Source organism: Xyrauchen texanus, chromosome 28 (genome assembly GCF_025860055.1).
Source record: "Xyrauchen texanus isolate HMW12.3.18 chromosome 28, RBS_HiC_50CHRs, whole genome shotgun sequence".
Taxonomy (NCBI): domain Eukaryota; kingdom Metazoa; phylum Chordata; class Actinopteri; order Cypriniformes; family Catostomidae; genus Xyrauchen; species Xyrauchen texanus.
In genome coordinates, this window is record NC_068303.1 from 19371515 (window position 1) to 19382907 (window position 11393).

Below are 11393 nucleotides of genomic sequence, written 5' to 3' on the forward strand. Positions count from 1 at the left end.
AACCACCGCATTTAGATCCTCACCCCTCGTCTGCCTTCACCTACATTCGTAACACAGACCAAACCCCCCTGAAGCACTGATTTTTAGACTGAGGTAGTCGTAGTGTAGGGTGTGTTCTATTGCACGGTTTCCCAGAGTGAATATGTATCTGGTATCTTTTTCTGGAAGATCATAATTTTTGTTTTTTTCAAATCGATCGGTCATCACTTCACATTTTCACACTTGCAAACCTGTATGACTTAAATTTTTCTGTGGAACTCAAAGGAGATGTTAGGCAGAAAGATTGTATTTACATAATTGTGTGTGTATGTATGTGTGTGTATATATATATATATATATATATGCAGTGAATGGCGTCTTAGACTGACATTTTGCCTAACATCTTTTGTGCTACATGCAGTCAAACAGTTTCTGACATTTCCACTGGTCCCCATCCACTTATGTTGTTTGGAAAAGAGCAGCTAGGTTGCCAGACTTTACACTACTCTCCTTCTTACTCTCATTACTGTAGAATCTTCTCCTTTTGTGGTTTACAGAACTAAATCCAAGATGTTATTTATATGATTTAATGTAAATTTACATTTACATTTATGCATTTGGCAGATTTTGAAAAAAGCATTCAATGTATACATTTTATCAGTTTGTTATTAAGTTTTAATCATTATTGTTCTTCTGTACATTTGCTCACTCACACAGCAGGAGGCTGTAAAATTGCAATAATTCTATTTATGATAATATTGTACTCTTTACTCTCATTAATGTACATTATTCTCCTTTGCGTTTTACAGAATTTAATTAAACTAAATCCAAATCAAATTCATTACCATAGGCATTTTTTGAAAAACACATAATAAAATTCTTCATTTTGGTATAAGAGAGAAGACACAGCATCTTTAAGATGGGCCTCTGAATCTGCCGAGGAAGAGAATGCTGTTGGTGGGGTTGTGCCTGATAAAGAACAGGAAGGGGTGATCGGCCATGAAGTGCTCCTCACGTATCATACAGCAAGACACAAGGCATGCCGTAGCAGCTGCTGCCTCTGTGCCTTCTTCATTTACTTCCACAAAAGCCTTGTGGGCCACTGACGAAAGAAACAGACCACCCCGACTGCTCATTCCTGTCAGATCAGCCATTAGCTCCTGGAACACAGAGGTCATACCCATCCCCACCAATATTTCTGCTAAGGAGCTCTCAGCTTCCAGTTTGAACTTGGGCAAATGCACTACAATATCTGTCTGGGTGTCCATATTGTTTCTGGTGGTCCATTCGAGCAGCTTATCATTGGTCAGCTCACGCTCAAGCTGTCAAACAAACACACAATTACTTCAGGTTTCTGATCATGGAAAATACTAACATAGTCTAGGAAATCATCATACAGTAACAGGTTTTACTCACCTTCTGAAGAGGGTCAGAGCCATCCTGAGTTTCCTCAGGCAGAAGGACCAACATGCTGAGCTCCTCCTTTACGTATGGTAACTCCAGGACTTGCAAGCGGTGCTCATGGATGTAGTTGAAGGGGAACTTTTTCATCTGGTACATCATTTGCACTGGCCGGCTTTCCGTCTGATATCAGACAAATGCACAAAACTTACCAATGAGAAAGCGACAACACATAGAGTATGGCTTCTCATATTCATTATATGCACTTTTTTAAACAGGTACAGTATGTTTGAATGTAAGTGTACATCTCTCATCTATGTTAACTTGAGCATTTTTATCTGTGTTTAATGGGGAGAGGTGTGTAAGGATGTACCTCTGAAATGTGACAATAATCTGAAAACGGACTTATTTATTCGTTTCAGCACTGAAATGGCTTTGTGTGAAAAGTGGATCATACCTGGTTTATTTTGAATGGCATTTCTTTAGTGTCTTGAGCATTAAATCTCTGCAGCCAGTTCCCTTTGAAGTAGATGGCATTAACCAGAGCTAGTCGGGTCATTCCAGTGACCATACCAGTCTTGAGAAGATCTTTGATTTTATCTGAGAAACACAAATTTATGTCATATTTAATATAAAAGATAAAATGTTTAGAGTAGCAACAAGTCCAACTAGCACAGTTAAAATTTATTTTAATGTATTTATATATATATACACTGGGTGCCAAAAGTTTGGAATAATGTACAGATTTGGCTGTTTCGGAAAAGAAATGGGTACTTTAGTTCACCAAAGTGGCATTCAACTGATCACAAAGTATAGTCAGGACATTACTGATGTAAAAAACAGCACCAATGCTATATGAAAAAAGTTCAATCTAGACAGGTCCCATTTGCAGCACCCATCACTCCTTGAGTAATCGTGCTAAATTGCTAATTTGGTACTAGAAAATCACTTGCCATTATATCAAACACAGCTATTTGGTTAATTAAATTAAGCTTAACATTGTCTTTGTTTTGGTTTTTGAGTTGCCACAGTTTGCAATAGATAAGGTCAATATTAGGTCAAAATGGCAAAAAGAAACAGCTTTCTCAAGAAACTCGTCAGTCAATCATAGTTTTTCATACAAAGGTGTACACTACAGTCTTCAAAGGCAAAAGACAACTGGTTCTAACAAGGACAGAAAGAGATGGAGTCACAACTATAGAGGATAATTACATCAGAGTCTCTAGTTTGAGAAATAGATGCCTCATATGACCTCAGCTGACAGCTTCACTGAATTCTACCCGCTCAACACCAATTTAATGTACAACAGTAAAGAGAAGACTCAGGGGCGCAGGCCTTATGGGAAGAATTGCAAAGAAAAAGCCACTTTTGAAACAGAAAATCAAAAAGAAAATGTTTCATTGGGCAAAGCAACACAGACATTGGACAACAGATAACTGGAAAAGAGTGTTATGGATCTTAACCTCATTGAGCTTTTGTGGGATCAGCTAGACTGTAAGGTGCTTGAGAAGTACCCAAAAGACAGCCACATCTATAGCAAGTGCTACAGGAAGCGTGGGGTGAAATGTCACCTGAGTATGTGGACAAACAGACCGCTAGAATGCCAATGTAAGCAGAAGCTGTCATTGCTGCACGTGGAGGATTTTTTGATGAGAACTCTTTGAAGTAGTTAAGTTCTGAACATTTGTTTAAAATTGTAATAGTGTCATGTTATTAATGTCCTGACTATACATTGTGATCAGTTCAATGCCAATTTGGTGAATAAAAATACCAATTCTTTCTATAAGAGCGAAATCTGTACAGTATTCTAAACTTTTGGCCCCCAATGTATACATATATCTGAAATGAAACTATATGTAACTATTCTCACTCTCTGTCTGCTCTTCCACCCATTTGTTGATGAGCTGTCGTGACTCTTCAGATGCTCCAATGAAGTCCACTGTCTGAAGGTCAGCATGGTACAGCTTCTGAGTGGAGTCCAAATACTCCTGCAGCACAAAATAAACGAAAATCTCCTGTGGCCTCATGCATTTATTTATTTTAAATACATTTATTTTACTGGTGTAACTTCTACACAGATTTTGTTCTCTCAGATAAGTGCAATGTCACTTTGGGAACAATGCACAAATTATGAAAACAAATAAATATAGAATGATATTGAGCTATTATTTATTCACAGTTAAGATATGCAACTCAGCCTATCCATTTCTTTGACTTTCTCAAAAAGGGTATAAGAGGGACAAGTAAAATTCCTGGATTTGGCAAGGCACTTTGCAAAATGTCTTATTAACAATAAAGGCAGAATGGACTCACAGCTAAGAAGCTGAAGGTTTTCTCTCCATAGAGGCGGTTGGCTAATTTAAGGATGAAGGAGGCTGATGGACTATTGATAGCTGAGGTGAGGGTTGCAAAATGAGAGTGAACGTCAGAGACAGAACTGAAGGACAAAACCTGCAAAGAGATAGAAGAGTATTAAACAATTTTCCTTTTTCAGTAAACATTAAATGTATACTTAATGTACATTTTCATTTATGCATTTCGCAGATGCTTTTATTCAAAGTGACTTACAGTGCATTCAAGGTATACATTTTATCAGTTTGGTATTAAGTTTTAATCATTGCTCTTTTTCTGTACATTTGGTCACACTGCAGAAGGCTGCCATAATGTTTAACCATAATGTTATAATATTTTTAAAGATTCACAGAAAAAGTGAGCCATAAACCATCACACACTGTTTGGCAACTGAAATGTTTGGGTCTTCTGTGTCTAGAATATTAATAAAAATGCATTTCATTCTGTAATTTCATTCTAGGCATGCGCAATAAATATAATTTCAGCAGCACCTTAAAAATTAGATTGTGTGTTAAACAGATCTTTATTAATAAACACAAAATAAATGTAATATACCAAAAGCTTAAAGGGATAGTTCACGCCAAAATGAAAATTCTCTTATCATTTACTCACCCCCATGCCATTCCAGATGTGCATGATTTCATTTTTCTGCTGACCACAAACCAAGACTTCTAAAATAATATTTCAGCTCATGGATCCATATAATGGAAGTGAATGGTAGCGAGAACTTTGAAGGTCCCGAAAGCAGATAAAGGCATCATAAAAATAATCAACACTACATTTTGATCTATAAATTATCCTCTTCCCAGTAGGTGGCAATATGCACAAAGAATGCGAACTGCCAAACACAGCAGAAGAAGAATGTGAAAGTGGTGATTTTTAGTAAAGAAAAGGACTTAAATATCAATCTGTTTCTCACTCACACCTATCCTATATCTTCTGAAGACATGGATTAAACCACTGGAGTTTTATGGATTACTTTTGGTAAATGGTCTGCACTTTATACTATTTTTAACCTTAGAGGTTACCATAGCACTTTACACTGTGTCCCAATCACTCATTCACACACACATTCACACACCAATGATGGCAGAGCTGCCATACAAGGTGCTAGCCTGCCATTGGGAGCAACTTGGGGTATGTGGAGTCATGTGGGTCGGGAATCGAACGAACCCTGCGATTACCAGCCGACCCGCACTACCACCTGAGCCACAGCCTGTTTTGGACCTTCAAAGTTCTTGCCACCATTCACTTGCAAGGACCTACAAAAGGCCATATACATCTTGGATGGCATGAGGGTGAGTAAATGATGAGAGAATTTTCATTTTTGTGTGACATATCCCTTTAAAAGAATGTATAGTTCTAGTTTACATTTGGACACTGCTGTGCAATTAATATGTAACCCGCAATGTATTTACCAACACTGTAATTTATAGTTTTACTATTCTATTTTGTTACTGACTACACAAAGTATTATTTTTAGTATTGTCATATTGTGCATTTTGTAGCTAATATTGTAGTTGGGCCAGAGATCTCACTTAAACTGAATGACAAAATATTACCCTGAAATTGCTTTTTTGTTTATCACTAAATTTAACTGAATTGTCGACACTGACTAACTTAACAAACAATACAAAAAACCAGAGGCTTTATTCTCTGTGCTAAGCTCATACTATGAGCAAATATTTACTTTATGACAGATACAGGCCACACCCCATTCTTCCTTCACAGAGGGTAACATTTTCTCTTATTTCTGCATCGTGGCTTACTTTAAAGTATAACGTCTAAATCACACATTATAAGGCTAGTGAGTAAAATGTACATGTAGTCTCAGAAATAAAACAAATAAATACAAGTATGCCGAACAGCAAGGCGCTTACCTTTGCCATTTCTTTGGAAGTGTTTCCTCGGGCTCCCAAGTAGACCATGCTAAGCGCTGTGCTGATGCTCAGCGGGGAGAAGAACATGTTTCCCTCGGTGTTGGTCGCACTCAGAGCCCGATAGAGGTCCAGGGCGAATAAACTATTAGCACGAGCGAGGCTATCCATGATGAATGATATCACTGCTTAGAAACACAAGTTGTGAGTACCATAGTTTATGCAACCTTTTAAACAATAAATATTGGCAACGGTGCAACAATCAAATTCAAACATTTCCACCACAAGGTCACTGCAATGGGTCTTTAGAGAGATGCTTATAACTTGGGAATAACTGTAGTCCTTCTGTTATGCATTCTAATGATATAATCGTCTTTTGTTTTCTTATTCGCTATTAAAAATACGTATTGGTAACTGACAAAGGAACGCGGAAGTCGCAAACATCACTGTTATTCGGATATACTATTTTTGCGAAATGCCTTACTTACATTTTATGGAAGATGCTTGTTCCAGACGTAAACCTGTGTGATAGAGAAGTCTGCTCTAGGGGCATGCGTTATAAATGATCGAGAAACGCCCACAACAAGCCAGACAAGCAAACTGTAGAAGTGAAAAATCACAGGCGAGTCATTCTCACACACTCACTCGCCCTTTTTATTACCTTTTCTTTCATACGCTTGTCTTATTGTACTGCATGTGCGACTTCTCTATTTCCAACCAGCCAAGTCATAATTTCGTGAGATGAACATTAGGTAAACATTTCAGTGTGCTTTTTCAGTGTGTTTTAGCTAATGCTAAAGAGTGATGGACAATAGCAAATTCACTTTATGTTTTGTCAGCAACACAAGCCTTATGCAGTCAATGACTATGAATGTTCTGGACTAATCAGTTGGACTTTGTGCATAAAGGGTGAGTCACACTGTTGTATGGATCAGAGGTCCTATGCAATACATTTTTTTCAAAGGCCTTTCACAACAAGGGCTGTGTTTGTAGAGGAAGTGTGCTATCTTAGTTCTTCACAGCCCAGCTATTTTCTAGTTATTTGTCCTCACTGATATTTTGATCAACGGCCACATAATATCAATTTCTACAGGCTACCTGAGGCTGCTTAAAGGGGTAGTTCACCCTTAAATGAAAATTCTCTCATTATTTACTCACCCTCATGCCATACCATATGTGTATGACGTTCTTTCTTTAGCAGAACACGAACAAAGATTTGTTCTGTAGGTTCTGTAGGTCATCACAATGCAAGTGAACGGTGGCCAGAACGTTGAAGGTGTTTGAATAACCCTGCACACCACAGATACCAAATTAGCTTTATTGAGACCGACATCGTGCAGAAACGGTTGTTAAAAACAACAGGAGCAAAATAGTACCCTCAACTGACAACTGTTATGAATAACATGGCTTAAAAATGGCATTAAGTCTCAATAATTCGCTGCAACTACAACACTATGAGTACGTGCTAAATGATTGACAAAATCCAAAACGTGTATGACTTTCTTCTGCAGAGCAACAATGAAGATTTTTAGAGGAATATTTCAGCTCTGTAGATCCAATCTATGCAAGTGAATGGTGGCCAGAATTTAGAATCTCTAAAAATCACTTAAAGGCAGCATAAAAGTAATCCAAAAGACTCCAGTGTTTAAATCCTTGTCTTCAGGAGCAATATGATAGGTGTGGGTGAGAAACACATCAAATTTAAGTCCTATTTTTCTTTTAATCTCCTCATTTGACCAGCCTCAACCAGTAGGTGGTGATATGCATGAAGAATGTGAATTGCTAAAAAACAAAAGAAGAAGAATGTGAAAGTGGGCATTTATGGCAAAAAAAAAATCTTAAATATTTATCCGTTTCTTACGCGCACCTGAGATATCACTTCTGAATATATCGATTTTATCACTGTATTCTTATGGATTACTTTTATGCTGATTTATGTAATTTTTGGAGATTCAAAATTCTGGTCACCATTCACTTGCATAGGATGGATCTACAGCACAAAGCTGAAACATTCTTCTAATGGTGAGTAAATGATGAGCTAATTTATATTACAACTATTCCTTAAACAGCCTCATCTGTCAATAGCAGTATTTAAGTAAATAATAATGTGCCAGACTGAAGATGTGTTTTGTTGGGTGAGATCTGTGTGTTATTGCTTGCACTCTTGGAGCGCTTACATTTCGTTATGTTTAATTAGTAACATGCATGTTTTTTTAGCAAATATAACACAAGTACATGTAGATGGCAATAATATACAGTCAAACATTTGTTGTAAACTTTTGTTTTAACACTCATTATGAGTGTGCATTACACTGTGATTTTAAACAAATGCACTTAACACAAGTGTATACAGTATGCGTGACAGTTGCATATAATCAGTGTTGTTTCAATTAATGTTTTAATAAAGCAATATCACACGAGCAAGAGTGCGATATGGCCCTACATCAGTAAATCAGTGCTGATTTAGGGACATAACGTGATTGCGAGTGTGATATGCTTATATACAACAGTTCAATGAACAAGTAAATAAAAAAAAATTAAGAAAAACTGAATATGGTCATAAAAAACGCATTTGTGTTTGGAACTAATTTATTTCACGGTGGATCAGAATCTGCCGTTGCTGGTTCAAACCAAATGATGCGTTCAAGCCTTGGTTAGTAATTCAAACATGTCACTTCAGAAATAGTATCATATCTTGTGCTGTTTCTACCAAGTTATTGGATAAACAAGGATGAGTGTGTGTGTGTGTGTGAAAGAGTGAGTGAATGAGTGAGAGAGAGAGAGAGAGAGAGAGAGAGAGAGAGAGAGAGAGAGAGAGTGAGACACAGAGACAGAGATAGAGACACGGAGCGTGTGCGATCACCTGTTGCTACCTCCAAGCAGAGATGCTGTCAACTTTCTGATCTTCAGAAAGCTGACAGCATCTCAGCTTGGAGGTAGCAGCTTTCTCAGTGTAAAAATAGACATCCAAGCGGGGGTAATTCTCCCTAATTCGCGGTAGCAGTGCGCAAGGGTCTTTCACTATAGAAACCACAATGTCCTCCGCCATTTTGAACAGTACGTTTTCTCCAATGTGGAAACTCCAGTAAGAGGTAAGCACCTTGAGTTGTGTAATTATTCTGTCTGTTGTGTCTCTCAGCTGTGATGAGCCGTAATGCTGAAGTTGTTCATTTAAAGCCGTTTAAAGTTATTTTGTAGTTGTAGTCTTGTAGTAGTAATACCAGTGATCACAGAGCGCTGTTGTATGTAAACACTAACTGACGGATTCACTTCAAGTCACCAACTGCTCATATTACACACAAAAATTATCTTTTGCCACCACCTGCTGGCTAACATATGTAATGTCAAAACATTAAATAAAAAATACATGTAAGAGACACTTATACAGTAACTAATAACACATATGCACTACTGTTACACTTTAGTTTAGAACAGCACGAACACAAGTGGAGTGATACACACAGTGAAGCGTCGGAGTGCTGATAGTGTCAGACCATCAGTGCTCATGGAACGTCTCTCGTCCAATCAGACCAGGGCGGACCAGCTCAAAGGTGCATAAAGTAAAACAACATAAATGTTATCATATTGTAAAATTTATATTTTAAACCTTTTTATGTACATAATGTATAGAATACAATAATTTATGTTTTTTAATAAATATATTTTAATTAATAAAATACAGGAAATAAAATTAGGCTTTTTTTATCCGATTAATCAAAGTAATAATCAATATCAAAATAATCGTTAAATAACCTAGAATTTTCATTTATGGGTGAACTGTCCCTTTAATATTGTGACTTTATTTTTTAAGCAACATCAAGGAACAAAATGTGCCCATGAATTGGGGAACACCAATTCTAGTTTTCCTATTTGCTGCACTTAATGTAGATACACCATATGGCCAAAGGTTTACACCTGAACACCATCACTAATATGTGCTTGTTGAACATACAAACACAAAACTAAAGGGATTAATTGTTGTTTTAATTAATGAATTTTGTGTTTTGTACACATTGGCAGACAATCACACTCACCCACACGTTATTGTTGCTGTTGAATTACACTCAGACAGCAAAACTAACAGCTTAGATTGAGGTTGAAATAAAACTCATGTCAGCACCATGGTTTACTGTTTCCATATCTCACACTGCATGCTTACTTCCCCCAGTGTATGTATGTGTGTCTGTATGTGTGTTGGAGAGAGAGAAGGAAGAGAAATAGTCAGAAGAGATTGAAGAAAGGGAGTATGCCATACAAGGCATGCCCTTGTATGCCCCCCCCACATCACACCACCACACAGACAGACAGATAAAGATACTGACACATGCACTTTTCTTGACCTCATTCCAAAAGCAACCAAAGAGATGATGTTGCAAGTAGGCAAGAATGTGTGATGAAAATGAAAAATAATTAAACTAACATTTCAAAAGCATTTACAAAATCATATGAACAAAATAGGACCTTTTTAAATGTACATGTATTACATGCTCATATAGGTTTATGAAAAGACAACAACAGGTGCAGTTTGGCTTTGATCCTGCTATTTTCAATGAGCACTCTATCCATCATATACAACCGCAAACAGCATAGCTAACCTATATTCAAACACAATAAAGGAGCCTTTATAGATTTAACTACAGGGACAGTGAGTTACGGGGGGACAGCAAGTGACCCATTTTATCCCGTTTTAATCAATGTCATTCATCTAGAATGTGTATTCTCAAAGACATAAGTACAAAAATTGTTGCTTATATTCAGATGTGGATTTGCCTTTTAAACTCATTTTGATCTCAGGTTTAGTTGCATTATTGCAAAAATAATGCATACCTAAGATTATATAGAGTCTAAAGACTTTTCTCACTGCCACTTCAATCACAACTGAAGGCTATAAATAAAATGAGTGACCAGACAAAGGCATATTAGGCTTCAAAAGCCAGGGAGCAGGTCCTTCATGCTGCATTATCTCCTTATGGAAAAACCTTTTTCCTTTTTTTATGTAATTTTTATAGGTGTATATTTACTCAATAAATGTCTACAGTGCCTGTTTCTGGTGAGTAAATGTCTCCCCACTCATTTTAATACTGTGTGGTAAACAGGGTTGGTAGTGTTCCACTACAGATTATGCAATTCATGCTGTAAAATGTAATTTGTAATGTATTCCGTTAGATTACTCAAGGTCAGTAGCGTATTCTAAATTCTTTGGATTACGTCTTCAGCACTGGTAGATTTTCTTCACTTGTTTTGACTATAAAGAGTACCAGTACAGTAAGACAAAATACACATGTTAAAAATACATTCTCTGACAACCTAAATATCTTATTTATATCGTTTCTAAAACAAGATCAATCAAATTGATGTTGTTTTAATGATTTTTAGATATTTTTACAGGAAAACAATACAAAAATGATTATCAAGAATATGATTTTTGCCCTAATATCAAAGGTCTTACTAGAAAAAAAGAAATTACGATCCAATGTGAATTTTCTTGATAAAAAAATATGATCATGCGTGGTAACGTGCATGTGAAATGGCTTGAAATAGCATTTTAGCTTAGCATAAAACTGACAAATCTGACAAAAGGTTTATTTCTATTTCTTCTGCTACAAACTTTAAATGTACTTCTCTGTCTGCTCGTATGAATGTAACACATGTACACACAATGCACTTTGGATCGCATCATTTATATGTATAAATGTTTTCCATCTGAAAGGACTAAATATAAAATGAAACAAATGAAAATAAAATGCAAAGTGATCTCTTCAGTAATCAAAATACTTTTTGAAT

At 36.6% G+C, this 11393-nt stretch overlaps 1 protein-coding gene across 2 annotated transcripts; it reads right to left on the minus strand.

Annotated features, from left to right (window-relative positions):
* Positions 1–542: 542 nt before the first annotated feature.
* LOC127622151 (leukocyte elastase inhibitor-like) lies at positions 543–6254 on the minus strand. Of its 2 annotated transcripts, none has more exons than XM_052096118.1 (7): positions 6098–6254; positions 5613–5794; positions 3694–3831; positions 3251–3368; positions 1838–1980; positions 1396–1563; positions 543–1301 (listed from the first exon to the last, which is right to left on the minus strand). In XM_052096118.1, the coding sequence occupies exons 2-7, from the start codon at positions 5778–5780 to the stop codon at positions 894–896; spliced, it is 1143 nt and encodes a 380-aa protein (XP_051952078.1). In that variant the 5' UTR covers positions 5781–5794; positions 6098–6254; the 3' UTR covers positions 543–893. The 2 variants fall into 2 exon arrangements, with proteins under 2 accessions (XP_051952078.1, XP_051952079.1); XM_052096119.1 differs by having other exon boundaries at positions 5613–5797; positions 6098–6224.
* Positions 6255–11393: the final 5139 nt, after the last annotated feature.

Excerpts from the sequence above, each read along its gene's own strand:
- LOC127622151 (XM_052096118.1), bottom strand. The coding sequence starts at position 5,780 with ATGGATAGCCTCGCTCGTGCTAATAGTTTATTCGCCCTGGACCTCTAT. Across the intron at positions 3,832-5,612 it reads CTTCCAAAGAAATGGCAAAG|GTTTTGTCCTTCAGTTCTGT; the intron begins GTAAGCGCCTTG and ends ATCTCTTTGCAG. Across the intron at positions 1,981-3,250 it reads GGTGGAAGAGCAGACAGAGA|ATAAAATCAAAGATCTTCTC; the intron begins GTGAGAATAGTT and ends TGTGTTTCTCAG.